Raw genomic sequence first — 23198 nt, 5'->3', positions numbered from 1 at the left:
CTAGTCCTACATCAAGTGGTATCAGAGCATGGCTGGGAACAACACCCCCACCCTAGTTTCTCTTATAGAGATGCTACAGACTATGAGGACTGAGATGAAGGCTGAACAGCAAACCTTACGGACTGAATTGAAGGCTGAGTTGAAGGTTGAATTGGATGCCAGGTTGTTGAATGAAGAGACCCCACCCCAACAGCCTACTGGCAGTTCACGTACAACACCCGAAGTGGACACTCCAATGAATGTGGTTACTCAGTTGACTAATAGGAGAGCAAACCCTAATCTGAGAGCACCACAGAGGGTTCCGGTGGCACAACCTACTTTTGAAGAGCATGTAAGAAGATATTTTGAGACTGAGCGTCCCGTGCAACCAAGGTATTCTGGAGATTCACAGAAGGTCAAGCTCGATCTGAAGGAGTTTGATGGGAGATATGACCCCCAATTGTTCTATGATTGGGTAGTGGCACTAGACGACTATTTTAACTATTATGAGTTACCTGAAGAACGGAAGATGAAACTAGCTCGTGCTAAGTTAGTTGGGACTGCTCGTGAGTGGTGGAGGACCTATGAGCTAGAGTTGGAAGACCGTGGTAGAGAACCTACTAGTTGGGAAGAGATGAAGCTTGAGTTATCAGATAAATACTTGCCACGCAACTTTAGAGCTCGCATACAAGACCAGCTGGACTCTCTTCGTCAAAGAAATATGAATGTTGCGGAATACATGAACAAATTTGATGCACTTTATTCTCTCACAAGCATTAGGAAGAATGAGAGGAAATTACTTTCTCAGTTTCGACTGGGATTACGAGCTGAAATTAAGAGAGAAATTGGTGTTGCTGATGTGTATACAGTGAGAGATTGCTTTGACAAGGCTCTTCAAGCAGAGGAACTTCTGGCACAGCCAGGTAGAAGGTTTGGTTACCAAGCTAGGGAGGTCAAGAAGAATTTTTCAGCCACTAAACCTAACACTTCAATACCCCCAAGAGCCACAACTCTTTTATGTGAAGTGAAGATACCTCTATTCAAACCAAAAGAACTTGAAGTCAAGGTTCACATTGAAGAGATGGTTCTTGAAGCTTCAAAGACAGAAGGTCAAGAGATAGAAGATTCAACTGAAGAGTTCTACATTGAAGAGAGCATAGTAGACAAGACTGAAACCATGGAAGAAGACTCCAGTGAAGGATTCTACGTTGAAGAGAGCAAAATAGGCAAGACTAAAGATGTGGAAGATGAGGTAGTGATTGAAAGAACTCCACAACAAGTCTTTGAGACTCATGATGAAAAGGAAGAGATTGTTCCTCCAATCCTTGATGAGAAGGTTACCAACATTGACGACTCTATGCACACGACATTCACAGTTGGTATTGATTCAGAGGTTGAGCATATAGAGTTTGTTATGCCATCATGGTTCTTTGAAGAGAAAGCTCCACACCTTGAAGACTACCTTCCAAAAGTCTACAAGCAACCAGAATTTTGTTTGGGAATGGTTAAAGCTGCTACGCACATGTTGTTTCCTCCTTATCATTGCAAAATTCGAGGACGAATTTTTTCAAGATGGGGAGAGTTGATGCAGATTAATTACCAAAATAGGCTTGTTTTATTAGGAATAAGCTTAGGGTTGGGTTCCATACATATTGGGCCTTTGATCCTATGTGTTTTGAGGGTAATAGACCACTTTTATGGGTCTAAAAGGGAGGGTCTAAGATTGAATACGGGATTCAGTGATTTGTTTCCTTTTTCTTTAGTTTCCTTTTTAGATGGGGTTATTTAGTTTCTAATTTCAATACCTAAATTAGTTTCTGATTTCAAGTCATTGTTAGTTTCTAATTTCTGTCTAGACTAGTTTCTATTTTCATTAGATTCTAATTTCAGTTTTTAGTAACTATTGTATTAGGAGAATATTTAGTTTCCTTTTTGAGGAACCTTCTATTTTGTAATTCCCTTCCCCATTAACATTATAAATAAAGAAGAGGAGGCTCCTAAAAGCCTAGAATGATTTTGATAAAAAATAATGGTTGTTGCTATTGTCTTCTTCATGAAGAGTTGTCTTGTGTTTGATCAAGGCTGATGGAATTGGTGTTTGATCCAATTGACTCTTTGCGGTGTGAAGCCCAAGAGGTTCTTTTCAAGTGTTTTTTTTCTTCTTCTTATTGTTATTATTCTTCTTCAGCCATCTCAGGTAAGTAATCTGAATTTTTCTGCAGAAATTTCTGGGTTAAACTCTCTATTTCCTATTCTATCAACCTAGTCTATTTGGAGTTCTGGCCACCCGATGGCTTTGAGTTTCTGGTCGAGTGTTACCCTTGTTGTATGGAAGACTCGATCCAATTTTTAGAGTAATCTGACCGGGGGATTGTCTGATATATTAAATCTTTCAAATCTGGTCAATCTCTGTTCTAACTCACTTCTGTCCAGAATTCTGGTTCAATTGTTCCAGCTGTTGATGTATTAAAATTGGTAGTTGTTGTTCATGGTTCAGCCTCTGTTATTGGACTACTAAGCCTCTGTTTTTCCTGGTCTCTATTCAGCTACAGAAATTCTGAAACACTGAGATCGATGGACTGCTGATTATTTATTGTTTTTTGCTGATTTATTATTGCTGGTATATTGGGTTCTTGGTTGTTCTTTGGTTTACAAGATCCTGTTGTTTGGGTCTAGTTTGGCTTGTCAAACCTAGTCCTACATCAGATACAGCTGATAAGCCTTTTACCTAGGTAGCCGGAGCAAGAGCAACAGAGCACCTCCTGGCAAGAAGTACGAGTGCACTTGTGTAGCAGCAAAATGTAGCATTTGCTGTCTTCATTTTCGTTAATTATAAATGCATTAATTTTTTCTTAAGGTAAATGATTGAATTTTTGAAAATTTTCGACACACGGCCAGAGCAGACTATTCCCTAGATATCCCACAGTTGAAAGTGGCACAGCTTCAAGTTGGCACAACTACGTATGCCCACCTGTACGTTATGTATCGGTGTACCTACCATAAAACCTTTTAAATTTTTATATATTCTTAGGGGGGTTGGGGGGGTTATAATTAACTTTATATTGCTGAGAAAGGGTGATTACAGACTAAACTATTTCGAGATGGGTTCTCCTCAGAGTCCATGGTTATTGTTATTATTATTTTTTTTGGGAGGGAATAAAAAATTCATTACCAAATGGAGAAAGATATACAAGGATTGACTTGGGCGCTCTCAACTATTTTCTTGGTATTGAGGTCATTTGAAGTAAGAAAGGGCTTAGTTTATCACAACGGAAGTATGTTAATGTAGAAGTAGGTTCACACTAGGTAAACAAACTCCCAGTATTTAAATAGCCCAAACCAAAGTAATTCTAAATACTCAAAGCCAGTCTTCACAGAAACCAGAAATAGAACCAGAGAAGGAAAACTTCAGCAGAAAAGTTAGGATGACAAACCTGTCCAAAAGTATCCAGGAACAACTCAGAAAAATTACTCACAGCAGCAGGCAGCAACTCAGCAACAGAACCCAACAGCAGCTAACACTTCTGCAGAAAATATCTGGGTTTCAGACAGAACAGGGAGAAACCCTGCGGTTCAGTTTTGGTTGGGCAGCAGGGGCTGAAACACCGGTCAAGTGGTCCCCTTGAGGTGGTCTTTGAACCCTCCAAGGGGTCAAATCTGCTGGACAGAAGCGGAGAAAAGGGCCCTGCCAATTTGAGTTTGAAGCCTTAAAACCTGCTGTTGAACTTGAGATGCTGAACTGATTCTTCTCAAGCTTCGATCCTTGTTAAGTCTTCAAATTAGCTTAGTTTAATCCACACACACTCCCCTCATAGTAAGTAATAACAGAAATTAGAAAAGAAAAGAAAAGAAGATATTAAGCAAGATAGATGTGGGTGGGAATATCTCAGCCTGGGTATCTCACCCGTGGCTATTCCAGCTGTTTGTCTTCCTTTCTCAGGAGAGGGAGCAAGCAATAGCTGCAGCAAACGCCATTAATTCAATTCTGATTTGTGTCTACAGCAGACTTTCTTTATATAGAGGTTTGAAATTACAAAATAGAAGCTTAACTCAAATTAGAAACTAATGCAAAGTAGAAACTAATACAAAAATAGAAGCTACCTCATCTTCTAATTTAAGAAACAAAATTTAGCTACTAGGGACTTTCTAAAAGTGTAAACAACTACTAAAGCAGGGAAAGTTTCCTATGTTGAACTGATGGGCCAGCATAGGGGTGTGTCGAACTCAGCCCAAAGGCTGGTTCGATGGTAGCTACTTCGGGTTCAGTGGCTACTTCTTCCTCCTGTGGTATTGTAGGACATGATGGGATTCTACATCATATGTCCTTGATCTTTTGAGTAAGACAAGAATAGTAGTTGTAAGCTGATACCCCTATGGACCCTCATATCAAGCTTAGAGCTTCTAATGACAAAGAGTTTGACGAACATAAATATCGGAGATTAGTCGGCAAACTCATATATCTTACTGTTACCTGACCTGATATCTCCTTTGTTGTTGGTGTGATTAGTTAGTTCCATAGTTGTCACAACGACAAGGCGAACCGAGGCATTGGAGTGCTGCCTAAGCTCTAAGGCGACAAGTCGCCCACCTTAAGGTGAACAAGTCGACTAAGTGTTATTTTTTATTTTCCCTCTTTTCTAACATTACTTAGAATGCTAAATATACCTTGTATCATAAAAAATAACACTAAGTCACATTAAGTCATCAAAAATCAACATTTAGAGCAATGTTATTGTTCTATAATAATTTTGACTAGTCAAATAATTTTATTTTTACATGAGGCATTTTGTATTAGGTAGAGCGCAAAACCAGCTTTCCAACAAGTCTAAGATTACTTAAATCTTAGTTTTAATGACAAAGTTATGTTCCGGCCAAACTTATTTTAAAGTGCATGAATGCTACGGTAATCGTCTAAATGAAAATAATTTTATGAATATCAAAACAAAAGACTATTTTATCGGACTTTTGGTTTTTAGCAATGTTTTACCATGATAAGATTTATGAAATTTTTAGAATTGAGAAAAACCCCAGCATTTGAAAGTTGAAAAATCTCTCGTGCAAAAAAAAATTAGTTTTTTGTTCTTAGACTGGGGGTTGACTTTTTCTCCTTTTAGTATTTTATTTTTAAACTATTTTTATTGGATTCAAATAGGGGGTATATGCTTATTTATGCCAAATATCATTTATGTAAATGTACTTAAAATGATATTTGGCATAAATAAGTACCAAACCACAAGGCGACAACCGCTTAGGCCCGAGGTAAACCACCTGGACGCTAAGGCAGTCCCTTGGCGAAGCCTTGACAACTATGGTCAGTTTATGGAGACACCTAAGCTAGTTCATTGGGAGACAGCATAGATTGAGATACCTAAGAGTGCTCCAAGGAAAGGCCTTATTTGTCACCGTCATGGTCACACTAGTATTGTTGATTATTATGCTGTTGATTGGGCTGATGCTGATGGTGATTGACGATCTACAATAGGCTATTATTCTCTTCTCCCTCACTCCTCCACTGCTCGTCTTCACCTTCTTTGCATCTCTCCTTTCCCCTTCCCTTCTTTCCTCCTCCACTCCCTTTCCCTTCTTCACCCCCGGTTGCTAGCGTCGATCTTCTCGATCGGTGTTGAGGCTGCTATAATCGCTTAGCTCGTTTTCTCGCTGGCTGCCTACCCTACTTGGCTAGTAGATGACTTGGTGCTGGCCCCTTCTGGGGTAGCTGCTTCCCGCTTGTTGTCCCGCCAGGCTTGCTGCCCTTCTGGACACCTCTCCTGTCAAGCCTGCTATTGTCCGCCCTTCTGGTTGCCATCAGGCTCGTTTGCTCTTTCGGTTCTGCCTCTTGGTTGGATGCTCACCATGCTTGTTTCCCTTTTGAATGCCACTCTTGCCAGGTTTGCCGTCTCATTGGTGGTCACCTTTCAAGGCTACCCGTCCTTCCGGATGCCGAGGTCGCTTGGTCTGTCCACCTACTCACTGCGTTGGCCTCTACTCTCAATGTCTGCTGCCACGCTGGGCCTGCCGACCGCCAACAACCTACCTTTCAGTCTGTTGGTTTGGACTTTTGTCCCGATCGGCAGTAGCCTCTTTGACACCAGCCAATCGGGCCACTTTCGGTCTATAGCCATTCTGCTGTGGCCCTCAGAAAGGCCGGCTCCCTTTTGCCTTTGAGATCCCACTTACTGGGCCAGCTACCCTCTTGGTTGAAGCCCTCCGTAAGGCCAACGCTCCTCCACTGTGGCTGCTCTTCATCGGTGGTACTCCGTGTTGGTGGCTAAGAACTATTGTGTTGAGATGGGTTAAGGTTTGTGGTTCTTTTCCTTGTTCAGGTTGATTTGCCCTTCCCCTCTGGTTGGGCATCCGGGCTAGGCTATAGATTTCTTTGTGGCCATGTGGGCCCTGATTGGTGCTCTTTATGGGCTTTTTGTATCCCTTATAGGGTTTGTAACTTCCCTTTTGGTGTTATATTTTCCCTCCCCTTCTTTTAATGCATTTACTATTTACCAAAAAAGAAAAAAGAAACAAACTATTGGTTTCTTCAAGCTCCCTCAAGCCTCTATAAAGGTTGTTGAATCCCTCATATGCTCCTTAAGGGGTGGATTCTTCCAGATTCCTCCACCCCATCAGTTGGCCTGAGATTGAGAAGAATTATAGATGTCGTTATGTCAACTCTGCTAGCATTCTGAAGCTTATTTGGAAGCTTGCTTCCAAATATAACAACATTTGGATTTTCTATGTCTATTCTTATCTCCTTCACAAAGACTCCCTTGGGACCACCTCTGCTCATTCCGATGCCTCCTGGGTTTGACGTAACATTCTCAGCCTTCGTCCTGTTGCTATTATAGCCATTTCGTCTTTTATTTGTAATGGTTACTCCACGTCTCTCTGGCATGACAATTGGCACCCTCAAGTGTCCTCCTTTCTGTGTTTGGTCATAGAGTAGCATTCTCTTCAAGTCTCCACAAAGATGCCCTGATCACCTCTATCATCTCCAATAAGGCTTGGTCCCCTCCTCCTTCTCACCCTCTTTGTGATATCTGATCCTCTCTCCGCCAATGCCTACTGGCACTGTGGTAGGGGTGACAAAGTTATCTAGTCCCCTTCTCTTTCTAGTATATTCAGCTCCTATTTGTCTTAGAACCTTGTCCGCCTCCATCATCCCCTCATCCCTTGGAGCAAGATTGTTTGGTTTAAAGGCCACATTCCCTAGCATAGCTTCACCACCTGGAGAGCCCTCTCCAACTGTCTCTCCTGTCATATGCAAGTCTCCCCCACTTGTCTTTGTTGGAATGGTTTCGAAAACCCGGACCATCTCTTCTTCAATTGCCTCTTCTCTTCCGTTATCTAGAAAAGAGTCATTAGTCATTGTTGGCGTAGAAGGAGATGTTCACTTTGCCAGGGAATGGATTTGGGTTTTGATACGAATTTTTCCGGATCGTCTATTTGTGATACTACTAGAAAGCTCGCCTTATGTGCCACCATCAGCCATATCTGGATAGAACGCAACCTTTGTAGGTGGATCTGCAACTCCTGCTCTTCGAATAAGATTTGTAATGCCATCTTCTTTGATGTCAGTTCCAAGCTCAACATGGTCCCCTCTCACCTTGTGAGCATGGTTTAAAGTATCTCCGATACCGATACGATACCCTCCGATACGTATCTTAAATTTAGTCGACCGATACGATACACACCGATATGATACATGGAATTTTTAAAATCCTTTTGTATCGATATATATCCTACGATACATACCAATATGCACCGATACATCACCGATACACACCGATACAATATGATACGCACCGATAAGTACCGATACTCTATGGAAAATATAAAATCGAGGTGAAATGTACGTTTCAGTATGTATCAATTGGTACATATCGGTGAGTATCAGTATGTATCGATCGGTACATATTGATGATTATCGGTACGTATCGCTATGTACCGATACAATGCGCTAAGGTCATATAATGGCCAAGATAGGTAATTTTTCAGAAAAACACGATTTTTTTAGGGGTTTTTGTTCCAAAGTTGCTGGCAGCCACATTTCTCTCTAACCAAAGTGGAATCAAGGTTGGGAACAAGTATTTTACATTTATGGGACAACTACAAACCTTGAATTCTTAGTGCGATACCCTCAATTTAGTGTTTATACATAATACATGTTATCAATAGATTTTTTTAACAATTTTTTTATGCAAGTGTTTAAAAAAGTGTTTCATATACATTTATGTGTGTATCTTTAGCGTATCTTAGTGTATCTTCGATACAATACGATACCCTCCGATACGTATCTTAATTTTAGCCGACCGATACGGTGATCGATACCGATACTTTAATCCTTGCCTGTGAGAGACTCCCCGAGGAATTGTTGTTTCCTGGGGTCTCCCCCTTTCTATTCTCCTGCCCCCCCCCCTTTGTATAATTGGGCTTGCTAGCCCACTTTTTTGTTTTCTTGTTCTGGCCTTAGGGCTTTTATATTCCCTCTTTTTTCTTTTTCTTGGTAATGAATTTATTATTTACCCAAAAAGAAGAAACAAACGATTGTGGCCTATTCAAGTGCTAAATTTGAGTATCGAGCTATGGCTCATAGTCACACTACAGCTGAGTTGATATACTTTGGTAATTTCAAACAAGCTGATGGAGATGTCTTGTGATAACCATGATGCTAGAATAAGAAGAGCAACTCAGTGCGCAAGGTTCCCACTACTGTAGGGTCTAGGAGAGGCAAAATTTCTACGCAGCCTTACCCCCTGCTTCTCTGGAAGGGCTGTTAGAAAAAGAGTAACTCAATGCACAAGGTTCCCGCTGCTGCAAGGTCAGGCAAAATTTGTACGCAGTCTTACCCTCTGCTTCGCTGAGAGGCTGTTTCCAAGTACATTGCAAATAATCCAGTTTTTTGTGAGGACATATTGAAGAAGTTGATCTCCAGATTCTCCACTCCGTTTGTCAGATCTCATAGTCTACTTGGGGATTTGCTTACCAAAGCCTTGTTTGGAATGTTTTTGAACAAGGGTGTTCCAAGTTAGGTGTGGGTGATGTCTATTGTTTTAGCTTGAGGGGGAGTGTTACGTAGTTTTCGTTTGTTTTATGTTAGTGAGAGGTGTTTTGGGTATTAGGGGTGTGTGATTTAAGCAGTCGTATGAAGTTGTATGCTATTCTATTTTATTATAAATGTATCCCCTCACCCACGGTTTGAGTGGACTGTTTACAACTCAAACCATGGGCAGATTCCTCTTCTCTCTATCAACTTCTCTTCTTCTTCCCTGTTGCTGCTGATCCTTAATGCCTTGATATTGTCACAAGCTTCACTAACCCCTCTAGTTGGGGGGGGCTTCCCAGCAGACTTACCGACCTATTTGCCACTTACTAGGAAAAGCTCAGCAGGCTCCAATCTCTAAGCAGCTGACCTGTCGGTATGTCTTTGAAACATTTTCCACCATTGTCAAATGTGCTACCTTTTTTTATTTTTTTCTGACCATGATTACATTATTACTGATGTAGGAATAACCTTGAATTCCTTTCCTCCCTAATTCACCAAAATGTGGCCAGCAAAGAAACATTCTGTTCTTTCCATGCCCCTTGCCAAAACCATGTTAGGTTTTAACCTATTCAGGGAAACTCCAAGACATATGAATTATGAAACAACGTGAGAAAGTTAAAGAAGACATGTTGAATTGAGGAGCAATAAAGAGAGAATACATTTTTATATTCCTTTATGCTTCAAAGTTTGTTTGATGCATTATATTCAAACACTTGTAAGCTAATATTTTTTATCCATTGAATTATGAAGATAAAAGGAATTTCATCTTTGCAGTTCACATGCTAATCGGGTTGTTGTATGTAACATCCATGTGCTTTACAACCCTAAAAGGGGAGAAATTAAGCTTGGTCAGGTATGTACCCCATTTATGAAGTTGTCCATATTATTTATTAACATTTTATTGCCTTATGGTATCTTACTGTCATTGTTGATCATGTTGTTGTATAAATTTCTTAGGCTGTGTTTGGTAGTCATTCAGTTCCAGAAATGAGGTTTAATTTCAAAAACAGAATTTTCAGTTTCTGTGCCAAAATGCCGGTTTTTAAAAAAAAAAAGTTTTTGGTGAACCTGTTTCAGGAACGATTACCGTAGTTGTCACTTTTTTGTATTTGGAATGAAATGGAAATGATGGAACAAGGTTTTGACACCAAACGCTTTATTCCGTCTTTTTTTGTTCCCATAGAACGGAAAATGCCAGAAACGTTTCTCTGAATGACTACCAAACGCAGCCTTAGATCTAATTTATTGATTTGTCAGTAACTTGATTGTTGGAGATCATTATTTGCATCAAGAACATGCTGGATGAATGGAGAGAGCATGGTGATGCCTGTCTTAAAGAATTGAGGGAGATGCTTAAGACTTATGTTGCCCCAACTATTGTGGCATTGAACTTCTGTGCAATTTTGTAGTTTTGGAGTGAGAGTAGGAGAATGGATAAGCACTAAATGGATGTACAGGAAGTTTGGATTTTTGTAATCAACACAGAGATTCAGGTTATCTGTTTTGGCAATTTGTCTAGACGAAGAAAAAACATGTCAACATGGTCGATAAACATAGGCATTTATGTATGATGGAAAAAAATCCCTTGAACTATGAAGGCTTATACCAAAACACTCTAGAAACTCCTCTCTAAGCCAATGTATGAATTTATCTTGCTTTACAACATGGTGGTGACAAAGGCACTTCGGTTTTGGATTGCTAAGAAGACTCTGAATTGGGTTTCTAGACATAAAGAAATCGAATGACTCGGGAGTGTGTACTCTTGCAGAGTTTTTGTCAAGAATCGCTAAACCACTGTTAATTATGATGCCAAAGACTGAAGAATTTGGGTGCATCATCCTAAAGGGTCATCTACTATGGAGTTTTTGCCAAGTTTCACTATGCCTGATGTGTTCTGGGGTAGATAAGGCAAGAATAATAGAACACAATGCCCACATGACAGAAACACAGCAATAAAGTCAGTACACAATATGGCAGAATAGAGAATTGAATAAATCAAGGTCTAACGGTTATATGGGGCTGTGATTTGGATCTAATAGCCCTCATTCAAGGATGGTAAGTCCCTCCGAAGATCAAATTGATCCAAGGGTTGAATCTGGTTAAAAGTTGAAGATCTTGGTAGCTTCTCTTCTTTCCCACACCACTTGTCCACATGGGGCCCACTCTAGATCTTCTACAAGTTCTTCTCCGCACAAAGTCCTATGGCTCCGTTTGCTTGCAAGGAGAATTTAAAGGGAAGGGAAGTGAAATTTTCATACTTAAAAAAGGAAGGTTTATAATCATTACCCCATGTGATTTGATGTGACTATATAAACTACTTGATTTTTTTAACCTTATTTGGTAATGATACATTTTACATGTAATTTTTATTTTACATGTTATAGCAAAGGGTTTTGGATGTAAAGTAAAGTGAAATTTTATAACTAAATATGTAATGATTTGAAGTAATGATATAGTCACATGGGGTAATGATTACATATATGTCTTTTTTAATTATGAAAATTTCCCTTAATTGCTGCTGGCCGATGGCTACATGGGCAGAACATAACCTTGAAAGTATGGGCTTACTTATAACCAACATATGGGCCCAAGCATGAGCTTGATTATGACTTAAGTCGATGCCCAGAAAAGGGCTTGTTTTGGTCTGATTATAACTTAACCCAACTAATTAGGGCCTGTTTGGTCTGGCCATGAACTGCATCAATGCCACTGTTAACCGTGGTACTGAAGATCCAAGAATTTGTGTGTATCATCCACAATTCCAGATTCATTTGTCTTTTTTTTTTGGGGGGAGGGGGTGCTATAATGCCCACTAGGGGCCAGATTATTTCTGTGTTGATATCTATTATTGATTGACTACTGTAACAATGCCTATACAAACAGGTTAGAGTGCTCCTTGATAGGGCTCATGGTGTTTCTAAGATTTGGAATGATGCTCCACTTGTTATTTGTGGTGATTTCAACTGTACTCCAAAGGTAGATTCCTTCTCTATCACTTCTTCCCGCTGAGGTTGAGTTAAGATTTCTTCCATCGCATAAATTTATGTTGTAGATTCTAAAGATGTTTTAGAATCCATTCGGCATTAACACTGATTTTCTTGTTTTAGAATCCATTCGGCATTAACACTGTTTTTCTTTGTTGCTTGCTTTTGGATCAGAGCCCATTATATAACTATATATCAGAACAGAAGGTAATGTTTTACTTCTCTAAATATATTTTTGTTTCTTCTTCTTCTTCTTCTTTTATTTATTTATTTATTTATTAGAGTTGGCAGTTTACAGCATGAAATGTGTAACCCCTTATGTTTTAAATTTTGCAGTTAAGTTTGTCTGGACTTGCTAGAGATCGGGTCTCAGGGCAGCATTCTGCAGAAATTGCTGCACCAAGGTCATTTAACCCTAATTCAGGGGGTGTTTTGAACAGGTCTAATCTTCTTTTGTCAAACCTATCTTCACTTTGTTATGTAGTTGAGGCTGAAAAACTCACTCTGTTGCAGGGCTCAGACTACAAGTAATACACTTGGAGCTTCAATGTTGATTGATGAAACACAAATTGGCATTGAGCAGAGTAATTGCTTCCCGGATTTGCACGTACAGAATAAGCCACATACTGATAATGTCAAATTCTCACCTTCAGTAGAAAACTTGTCTCCACCTCAGAGTGTTAATTTTGTGCTAGACATATCTGACGTGCAGTGTGCAAATGGAAACAACGTTTCTGCTGCAGCAGGAAAAGAAACAAAACAGGATATAATAGAAGGTCGTAAGGATGAATTTGGCTCATCTGTCCGTGTTCTAGATGATTGCTTAGAGGGAAGTCCAAGTACTAATCAAAGGGAAGGTGGGCTTACTGTAGATCTAGGAGATGACAGTAGTCATGAACTTACTCCTCCAGTAACTTCTTGCTGTGATGATTTTCAGCCTGGGGTTGTTGAATCTGAAGATGTGGAAGAAGTAAGAGGTATCACTTCCAACTTGATTCCTGGATCCTTAAGTGAACAGTCCGAGTCAGATTCATTCATTAATGGTCTGATGGTTGCAGCAATGCCGGAGGAGGTCATGCATAAAGATGTTGAAGGTGGAACTGTAGATATTGATGTACTTGATGAGAAGCCTGTTAATGTGCCCATTTCTGATATTTCTTCATCTGAGCTGATCACAGATATGTCGTCCCTTGGTGGTGCTGAAATCTCTGTTCTTAAAAGCTCAGAACTATTTTCATCTGAGCAACTCACCACAAAAGAGAAGTCTAATCCATCAACACATTACGTGTCTTCAGATCAGAAGCTGGTTGACTTATCAATTGACAAGCTAGATGAAGCTACAGGCAAAAATGAAAATGTAGGTGAAGATCATAGTTCATTTTCACCTGAGAAATACAATACTGAAGGCATCTGTGGAATTGAGCTTGACTGCAACAATTTCATAGGACCTAGTTCTTTAGAGACCGACCAGTTTTTAGAAGAATGCCTTGATGTTCCAAACAAGTCACTATTGGATCCACCAAGTGTTGAAATTCAGGAAGAGTCCTCACTGCACCTGGAGACTGAGCCTACCATGACAGAGAAATATGCCTATGACCCTAACTTATGGACTCCAGTGGAAATAGAGACAGCATCAGGAAATTCAGATTGCAAACTTCTTGAACATCCTCTAAAGTTAAAAAGTACATATGCAGAAGTTGAGGTATCTCCGCATTATTCTATTCTCTCTTATGAAGTATCTGTTTGCTTTCTTAATATTGTGCATCAGAAAAGCTCACTCTGATCTTGCAATTGGATGATGCAGCACTGCTTTGGAAAACATATTTTCTCAATCAAGTAGTTTAGTTAATTACTTGTTTTTAACATTCCAAGTACATGATACCATGCTCAATATCATTTCTGTTCATCTTTGCCCTTTTCTCAGGATTATTCTGGAACGAGAGGCCCATGCAGAGAACCTGAAGTTACTAGTTATAACAAGAGATTTTTGGGTACTGTTGACTATATGTGGTAAGCTTGCTTTTGGATTTCATTCTTCATGCCTTGATGCTCTATCAGCATCTGCTGATTGGTATTGAATCGTTAGCTTTCAGATGGGAAAAGGTTGCTTGGGTGGTAAGTTTTTACTCTTTAAAATTTCGGTGTTTTGGTTCCCCTGGACGTTTTCATCAGAATCATCGATTTTTATGGGGGTTTCAAAATCTGTTTTACTGAAAGGCTTACTTGCCTTCTAAAAAAAAATCTGTATACAGAAAGGGAATTCCTTTACAGAGTTGCTTTTTTTTTCATTGGGGTGGGGGGATGTTGAGGAAAAGTGAAATAGTGGACGAGTTCACAAAACAAGATGCCCTTAGACCAAGATTTATTTTGGAATTATGTGCCATTTAAGAGTAGTGGGTCTACTCCTTATGCCTCTTTTTTTTTCTTAATTTGTTTCATCTCTCTTAGTGGATGTACTTGTACTTCTATTTTTCTATTTCAATAAAGTTTCTGTTATTTCTCATTGAGAAAATGTTTACTGAAACTTGATCTACTCCAGGTGTTCGGAAGGTCTCCGGACTGTCAAAGTGCTCGACACTATACCAAAGCATGTTCTGCTGCAACTAACTGGTGGATTCCCAACACATGTATGTTAATGGTCTTCTCAGTTTTCTATATTCTTACCAAGGTGGATTGGCCTAGGTCATTAGAAATGACTCATTAATCTAATTGAAGTTGAGGTCACCTTCAAGATTACCTTAGGACAATCTTACCATTTTTTTTTACTAACATACACGAAGCATGTAAGCTTGAAGATGGGGCCTAAAACTAGGCAGGTTCCATCTGGTGTCTCCTTTGCCATCAGTTGGTTCGGAGCATCAGATGGACCTGTCCATCCTGTGATGGTGGACTTCTCTTATAGTCAATGCTCCTGGGTGCCTTAATTAGTTGCTTTTCTCTTAACTATCGACATTCAAAAACGAATAAAGTTTTCAATACTCACCATGCAAATTGTATTTCACTCACTCTCTACGTTGTTTGTATTCTTTTTGAGTGTGTTGCTGGCTGGCTTCTTTTCAGAAATGGGGTAGTGATCATATTGCCCTGGCTTGTCAACTGGCATTTGCTAAAAATACAGACCAATCGTAAGAAGCAGGCTTTCAGTGTATTCCTAACGTGGAAGAAGCTTGTTATTGAATGGGATTGATTAATTTGTGGAGTAAAGGGATGGCAGCAAAGAAGACGCAACTACCCGCCTCACAATGCGTGCCTGATGTTGAATTATACCACTGCTGCTTCTTAAGAGTGTATGGTGCTGCTGCCCTACATGCTATTGGGGATTATCCGTTTTCATATTGCAGCTTTAGATTGCTTGCAAGTAAAAACAATTGTGGTGCTCTTTTCATCTTGTACATATTAATTATCTGTAATCCGCCCCTCCCACCCCCTTTTTTTTTTTCCTAACCCCCTTTTCTTAATTTTTAATTTGATGAGTTGTAGACTAGAGACTATTAAATTATTTTTTATGGCATAAACTAGAAAAACCCATGCTAGGATTTGACTATTTGAAGTCGGCTTTGCATTGTGCAATTTGCATTTTATGCTATGTGCTTATTCAGTATAAGAAAATTGTTTATAATTTTTTTTTAAAAAAAATTGGTTCTCGGTAGGATACTTGCATTTTTTTTTTTTTAATGATAACTTGTATTGGAATTTTGCAAGGATGATAATGTTCCTCAATCCATTTGGGTTCCTTGGTGCCTCACTCTACAATGCCCAAGACATTCCACATTATTTTGTAAAGATAATGTTCCTCTATCCATGGAATAAGAAAAAGGTGTACCCAATGCATGAGCAGTCTCACCCCCAATAAGTAGAGTGGCTGTTTCCCAATTTGAACTTGTGATCATTAGGTTATAATGGAGAAATTTTATTGTTGCGCCAAGATTTGCCCTCTAATAGTTTTCATTATGATTTGTAAAAATTTATTTATGGCCCCTCTATCCATGGAATATAGTTATAAAATGATAAATAATTAGAGATTGAGTTAGATATCAACAATAGACAACATATTGCCAATAGCTTGTAACATCACACAGTCTCTCTCCTCTCTGGCATGTGAGTCTTTTATAGATGAACCGTAAGGTATTTCCATGCTCTCATTGGTATGGTATGAGATATTCCATTCCTATGCTAGTAGATTATAAAATAGAAGAGGATTCTTTGGCAAGTGGAATAGAGGAGCACACTAGTGAAATTCCATAGAATGATTTTGTAAATAATAGGCCAACCATGTCTCTTCATGTAAGGAGAAGAGAAATAGAGAGTGGGTGAGAAGGCGGCCCTCAACGCAATGGTAGGTTGTTCCATTGTGACTTAGTGGTTGTAGGTTTGAGTTAGGAAATGACCTTTTTGCGAAGAGATGTAAGACTGTGTATTATGTGTTATCATATCTTCCTCTCTAATTGTGTGGTCCCAACGTACATGTAAGAATTAAACACCTATCAAGTCCTACCATTTAAAGGGTGAGAAAGGGCATCTGAATTTACGTGCATATGATACATTTTCGCGCCGAGACATGGAGGGCGTCCAAGTTCTTGTCGTGACACGTGTAAATTATGTACAAAGATACTGTGAAGTAGTTGGTTTCCTTTCCTCGCACGTTCACTGTTCCGTAACTGCCGTTCATCTCACTTGCAACGTTCCGAACTCAGGGAATTGGGAAATTTGAGGTGAAGATGATGGCGTTCTCTTCTTCGTTATCACCTCCTCAATCCTTTTCTCTCTTCTCAAAACCCTCTAGTGGCGGAAGACATCAGGCTCGAACCTTCTCTGTTAGCTCTCGCTGTAGAGCTTCTGCTGAAATTCCCGATTTTCTGTCGGCAGATTGGTAAGTCGTTCCCGTTTTTTGTACTTACCAAAATGGTCTCTGAAACTTATAAAAAATTCTTTCCCCCTTTTTCCGGTCGTCCAAAATCTTTAGGTTTATAATTGTTTATGCACAGATTTGTTGAATTTGTACGATATTTTGTTTTCCCGCTCTGTTCTGACACTGCGGAAATAGAAACGATTAGATTTGAAATCTATCCACAAAGAGGATTTGTTTCCAATTATTATAGTATGAATCCATGAATGTAAGTACGCACTCTTAAATCCATGGTGCCCCTTCCAGCTAAGAGTTTGGCCTTTTCTTGAACTACTAGATCATAATATAGCTTGTTTCATACATATGTTCCCTAGGCGTCTGGAGAGTAAGAGTTGGAAGAATCTGAAAATGCTATACATGAAACGTAAAAGACTGATGGAATTCATTATTGTCTAGGTTTTCTTGGGAACAACTTGGTATAGTTGCATCTCCCAAACTCCATATTCTGTTTATATTAAGAAAATCTAGGCAATTCCTTTTCCGTTTCTTATATGGTAGCTTTCCCAGTTGTTCATTACAGCGAAACTGGATTCAAGCTAGGGTTGCTGCTGTTTGTGCAATCAAAAATATTGAAACACCAACTCCAAACTTCTCCATTTAAATGCCTAAAAACACCAAGAATCTTGTCTCAGATAAGATGTAGAATATGCAAAAAGAGTGAAGGAAAGCAACCATTGGTATCACAAAACTAATGCATGTAGTTCAAAAAGAAAGGGCCACATCATTATTGCAGCTGGGCTGGCCAATGTATTGTAGTTGCCTGGATTTTAAAAGCCCAATAACGGGAAATTGAGATAGCAAACAATGAATAAAGAGGATTATGGTAAGCCAATAGAATCCCCAAGATTATGTTACAATAATGCATTGGGATAATTAAAAAACCACAACTACAAAGTGATGCATATGGAGACAAGTGTGTCCTCTTTTGACATACACTGCAACCTTGTGGAATTTCAAACGATAGCATTCATATATTTGATACATCATTTGTGCCCTATCCAATTTGATTAACTCTAGAAGTAGGACATTCTAAGTTCCTCCTTAAAGTTGAAAAGAGCCCCATTGAGGACTTTTTGAGGTGTAGAGAGTGACAAGTTACGCTTTACTGTTGGTTTTCTATCATATGGATGTATTAGATTATACTAGTTGAAAACCATAGCAAATATTTCTATTTCATAGTAACAATCAGTGCATCTTTTGTCTTCAGATTGCTGTTACTTAACTCTTGTTTTGACCCTAGATTTCGTATGTCAAACACAAAATGATGGCCTGTGTTTGAACTACTTTTAGAGGAAACGAAATAGGAAAGTCTTTCCTTTTCTCTCTTTCTCTCTCTCTCTCTCCTTTTTTTTTGGGGGGGGGGAGTAGGGGGTGTGGGAGGGATATGTGTTTTACTCTTAAATGTTGAAAGGTGTTCTCCCACTTCTACTGCAAATTTCCATAGGAACAAGAAATACAGGGATATGTTTTGTGGCATGCTGATGGTGAGGGTAGCTACAGAAGGTACAGTAAAAACTTCTTTTATTGGATTTCAGAAATTTGATCATGATCTTCAGTGACTTTGGATTTGTAATGAGGCCATGCTTTTCTTGACATGTGGTAGATTTGGATGCCCGAAGGTGGGTCCATGTGATGGAGGAACCCATACTCATCTCACCGGTCAAGTATCAGGTTGAGACAAACATAGGAAGTGGTTAAAATGACCTTAAATTTTCATGAAATTACAAGAGTCTCATTTCTGTGTAATGGGAACTAGTGCCATTCTAATTTTCTGTCTAGTTTATACTTTATACTTACTTTTAGAACACTTTTACTGATTTTAGGCTTAAAACTAACCAAGGAGATGGTTGTGGGGTCCTCTATCACATGGCCCATTTATACTTGTTGATGTGGCAAATTATTATGGAGTTCAAATGTTGCAAACAGTCAGAAATTCTATCGAGACCCTTTTATCTTTTTAATCGGAAATGAAGTGTGTTTGTATTCCTATTCTATCAATACAAAAGAGTATCTATTGTGGCTAAAAAGGTTCCCCCAACAGTGTCGGACTAGCAGTGTTAATTCCAGGTCCACACCAGGAAGCCCAAAACCTGCCCGACCCGTTTATTAAATGTGTCAGGCTCAAGCCCGGCCCCATTAACATTTGGTCGTTCACGGTGCAAGGGTGCTACCAACGGGCGCCCGACACATTTGATGTTTAGAGATAAATGTCCCATTAGCCTGTTTAAAGCCTGTCTAAGGCCGTTTAGCTTGATTATTGGTAGCCCCATTAAAGACCGGTACCCGACTGACCATTTATAAATGGGACCATGTGTAGCGTATGAGGACCGTTACTTAAATGCCAGTCATGGTGTGAGCTCCTAAAGTGGGGAAAAGCCTGATTAGGCCTGACCAATTGACAATTCTAGGTCAGACTACACCTGAGAAACGAGAGGAAAAATAAAAGTGAGTTTCATATTAGTTTAAATCTATAGCAGAATAGAATGCCAATTTTCTGGAAAGCATTCAATTAGTCTTAGCAAAGTCTTTGCTTACCTTATTATTCACCACACTTGTATGACTGCCCACTCTCTGTGGAATTCGCTTCTTAAGTAATATCATCTTAAAGTGTTTTAAGTCATTGTTGCCTCTGACATTTTAACCTTGCTCGAAGACTTGCTGGGTCAGCTATTCTCAGGATGGCCCTTGGTCTAGTCAGTGATAGTTGAATGTCAATACCAATTTGCTATGCACCCTTGAATCTTGGTTTGCCATTGCAGGCTTGAGTCTCGCCAGAAAAGACCATTTGGCCCGAGACTAAGTGTAAGATTCTGTCTATTTTACTGGGTACAAAACTGTAAATGTTTATACCTCTATAATATCTAGATCTACTTTGATCTCTTATTTTAGTTTAGTGCAGAAGAAGCAGTTCAGCACCAGCTTGATGCTTTGAAATACAATGACCAGCCCCGCCAAGATTATGGGGTGGAAGTCATGTACCGGGTAATGTCTAAGTTAACATCTCTGGCACAATTTGTACTTTGTGATTCACTTCTCTCATTTCTTGGTGAAACTTTAAGTGACGATCGGAATGCTGTATTATTTTGAGAGACAGTTCGCTGGTTTTGATCCTTTCGAGAGGTCCACATATTTTGGGCCCTTCTTTGATTTGGGGCAGGTCCGTGAGCCATCTGAACCTTAATCATAAATGTTTGGGTAAAGGCCTCATTGCTAACTCCAGTTTCATATGTGTCATTCTCACTTTCCAAGCAGTTTGAACGGTTCAGACGAATCTTCCACCATTCGACCTACCGAGTTTTGCTGGGTCATAAGGAGAGGAGGATCTTGAGCAGTTTGTGGGTGAAAGAGGTAATCGAAAACTTGTAAATTAACCAAAGGTCTTTGGATTAACTTATGAACTTTGCCTATCATGCACCAGGCTATGTAAATCGCAACAACCCGCTCAAACTTCCTCAAATTTGTGTTCCTATAATTAAAAATTTGATCTGTTTGAATTTTTCCATTAGAACCGGTTCAAGCAGCGGGTTTGGATTCGAGGTGCCCGCCCAGAGGAAGAAGAGATATTCCAATTTACAATGTTTCAGGTTTGTTCTTTGTACCCTTGTTCTCATAGTTTTCTCTTCTTTGTAAAGGATTGTTTCATTTTTAATTAATAAATTTTCACCTCAAGATTAAAGAACACCATTTTCGTACAGAAGTTTCATGTGGAAAATGTTGGGTAGAATTTCAAATGTGGTCCTTTTTTCTTATTTCTGAATGCTGATTATGTGTTTGCTTTCTTCTAATTGGTAAAACTGATGACTTCTTGGTTTGTGTATGTATTTTTTTTTTTTGGGAGGAACTGAACATTATATTGTTCTCACCAAGTTTTGCTACCGGTTGAAGATTGCATGTATGATAACCTGAGATCATCCTCCTGAATACAACCAACCACCCCTAGCCTTCGGTTCTTCAATTATGTGGTGGCTTTTACATCATCTGATATTGAAGCTAGTCTTGGAAGTCAGGAAAAACTTGAATATTAGCAGTGACGCAACTAGTCAATGTGTTTTTTTTTTTTCTTTTGTTGGTTGGGGGAGGGGGTGGATGCCTGGTGGTTAGAACTCTTCTACATCAACATTGAGCTTCAAAGTTCAAAATTCAATCCTTTTTTTTTCTAAGGGTGGCTGTGAAATTCAACCATTGGTATTTGGTAGAGTGTATTGCATGGTGTTATCAAACAAAAAAAAAAAAAAAAGTATGCGTAGTGGGCCAGTAAATCTTGAAATTGTGAATATTTTTCTTTGGGGTGGGGTGGGGGTGGGGTGGGGGGGGGGGGGGATGTTAAGGCTCATAAAATATGATGATCCTCGGATCTGTCAAACAGTCTTTCAAATTTTCTATTTGCCCGATTCTCTCTCTTCTCTCTTGGGTACTACTATACACAAATATCTGTATTCTTGAGCTAAGAGAGAAATAAATGCACATTCTTTAGTGAAGAGATAAGTGCACACTCAATAAAACAGTTTTGAAAGGGGACACCAATATGTAAGAAAAAATGTGTGAGGCAATGTTATAAAGATTTTTACCAGAAAAAAAAAAATGTTATAAAATTTTCAGAAACTGTGGAAGAAAACAGATACGAACTATTATACCAATGGGAAATTACACATGACCTAATCACTTTCTGCCTAGAAAATATAAAATTTCTTCTTCAGCATTGTATGTGGTGTTATATCATTTATTTGTTTACAGAATAATGGCTTATGTTTCTTCTTGGCAGAGGGTAGGTGGTTCATGGGATGGTTATTGGTTGACAGAGAGTCTGCTTCACGACGGAGATGGTTTTGCTGGAGGTGTAGCTTATTGATGTGTCAATCCATATTCAATAGACTACATGTAATTTACGAATGAAGAATTAAATCATCTTTTTTTTTTTTCTTTGGAAAGGGGAGGAAGGAGTTTGTATTAATGTGGAATTGATTAAATTATGGCCACAGGGTTGTAGCAGTAAAAGAAAATAATGGAGTTGTGGCCTTTTCTCAACCTTCACAATATGTACATATAATGAGGTTGATGAAGTTTTGTAAATCTGTAGTTTGTGTATTAATTAATGTTAGTTGGATCAACAGAAATGCTTTGTGGTATGAATATTTGTCTTGCTCTTCTTTCAAAAACAAATGTTCTTGCCTTTTTAAATGTCATTTTTCCTGAGAATTACTGGTTCCTGTGCTTTCCTTTTTGTAATGGATAAAATGATTTGGATTTTATCCCAAGGAGCATGGATTATGATAGGCTATGTTTGAAATGTAAGAAAAGAAAATAGAAGGAAGCTTAATAGCTAATATTGTTATTATCATCATTGTTATTATTATTTTTTTTTTTTCTTGCCTTCTAAACATAGTCATAGAGCTTAACTTTTGGGTTTTCAGAAGCTGGATTTTCATGGGAAAAAAAGTGTGTCAAATGGGGAGTGTCAATTTTGGAATCTTTTGTACGTCATGCCCCTTAAGACCATAATTAAGTTGCCCCAAACCTTTTAGTTTTTGGCAAATTAGTATATAGAAAAGCCTACAAACGAAAGCCCAGTAAGTTTACAAAAATATACACAGGGCTCCATTTGGTTGTGAAGAAAATTGTAATTGAAGGAAAAGGATGTGGAAATTTTTAAACTTAAAAAAGGAAACTTTTGTAATTATTATCCATCATGATTGTATTAATTACTTAAATTTTTTACGATGTTTAGCAATGATACTTTTTAGATGTAACTTTTATTTTTTTTTTAAATATAAATGATTTAGATGCGAATAAAAATGTAATTTAATGATTAACTATGGAATGATATAGAGTCAGTAACAATAATATGAAGTAATGATTACAAAAGTTAATTTATCAGGTTCAAAATTTGCACTTTTATTCCCTTCCTTCTTTTCACCTTCTTTATTTTTATTATTGGAATTTTTTTTTCCCTTCCAACCAAACAGAGATTTTAAGCCATTACTAAATGCCATATGCTTTATTCTTCAGAGCCTTAATTCTGTATGTTCAACCCAGAGAAAGACTTGGCACACTTTTTTTCCTATTGTGAAGAGACCTCTAAGAATGGAGCATTATTTCTTCGACAATTTGTGCAATCACTCTCCGCAACTAGAGTTTTTCAAAAGCAATAAAAAATAGGACCTAGAGTTTTCCAAAAGCAATAAAAAATAGGACCAGCTCTTAAACCGTGACAACTTTTAATATCAAGAAAAGTATATTTTTTTTAAAATGAAACAAAGAAAATATCATTAATATCATAAGAGAGAATTAACAT

The 23198-nt window shown here is 38.6% G+C and overlaps 2 protein-coding genes across 5 annotated transcripts in view; both read left to right on the top strand.

The window, feature by feature from the left end:
- LOC122076131 (carbon catabolite repressor protein 4 homolog 6-like) overlaps window positions 1-15592 on the top strand; it is a 68105-nt gene extending 52513 nt beyond the window's left edge. The window contains exons 8-16 of one of the 3 annotated variants that reach the window (XM_042641427.1): window positions 9791-9869; window positions 11900-11992; window positions 12175-12207; window positions 12337-12440; window positions 12514-12607; window positions 12713-13702; window positions 13925-14010; window positions 14540-14627; window positions 15061-15592. In XM_042641427.1, the coding sequence (XP_042497361.1) occupies window positions 9791-9869; window positions 11900-11992; window positions 12175-12207; window positions 12337-12440; window positions 12514-12607; window positions 12713-13702; window positions 13925-14010; window positions 14540-14627; window positions 15061-15129 (1636 nt within the window). In that variant the 3' untranslated portion in view covers window positions 15130-15592. Of the gene's footprint in view, window positions 1-9790; window positions 9870-11899; window positions 11993-12174; window positions 12208-12336; window positions 12441-12513; window positions 13703-13924; window positions 14011-14539; window positions 14628-15060 lie in introns of all 3 variants that reach the window. The other 2 variants (XM_042641425.1, XM_042641424.1) reach the window with 2 other exon arrangements.
- Window positions 15593-16525: 933 nt separating this feature from the next.
- Window positions 16526-22032, top strand: LOC122075942. Of its 2 annotated transcripts, XM_042641168.1 has the most exons (7): window positions 16532-16870; window positions 19666-19708; window positions 19796-19888; window positions 20001-20063; window positions 20159-20254; window positions 20413-20490; window positions 21669-22032. In XM_042641168.1, the coding sequence occupies exons 1-7, from the start codon at window positions 16719-16721 to the stop codon at window positions 21753-21755; spliced, it is 612 nt and encodes a 203-aa protein (XP_042497102.1). In that variant the 5' UTR covers window positions 16532-16718; the 3' UTR covers window positions 21756-22032. The 2 variants fall into 2 exon arrangements, with proteins under 2 accessions (XP_042497103.1, XP_042497102.1); XM_042641169.1 differs by lacking the exon at window positions 20001-20063 and having other exon boundaries at window positions 16526-16870.
- The last annotated feature ends 1166 nt before the right edge of the window (window positions 22033-23198 follow it).

Source organism: Macadamia integrifolia, chromosome 4 (genome assembly GCF_013358625.1).
Source record: "Macadamia integrifolia cultivar HAES 741 chromosome 4, SCU_Mint_v3, whole genome shotgun sequence".
Lineage (NCBI taxonomy): Eukaryota > Viridiplantae > Streptophyta > Magnoliopsida > Proteales > Proteaceae > Macadamia > Macadamia integrifolia.
Note: the sequence above shows the minus strand (reverse complement) of the source record. Positions and strands in the feature narration are given on the sequence as shown.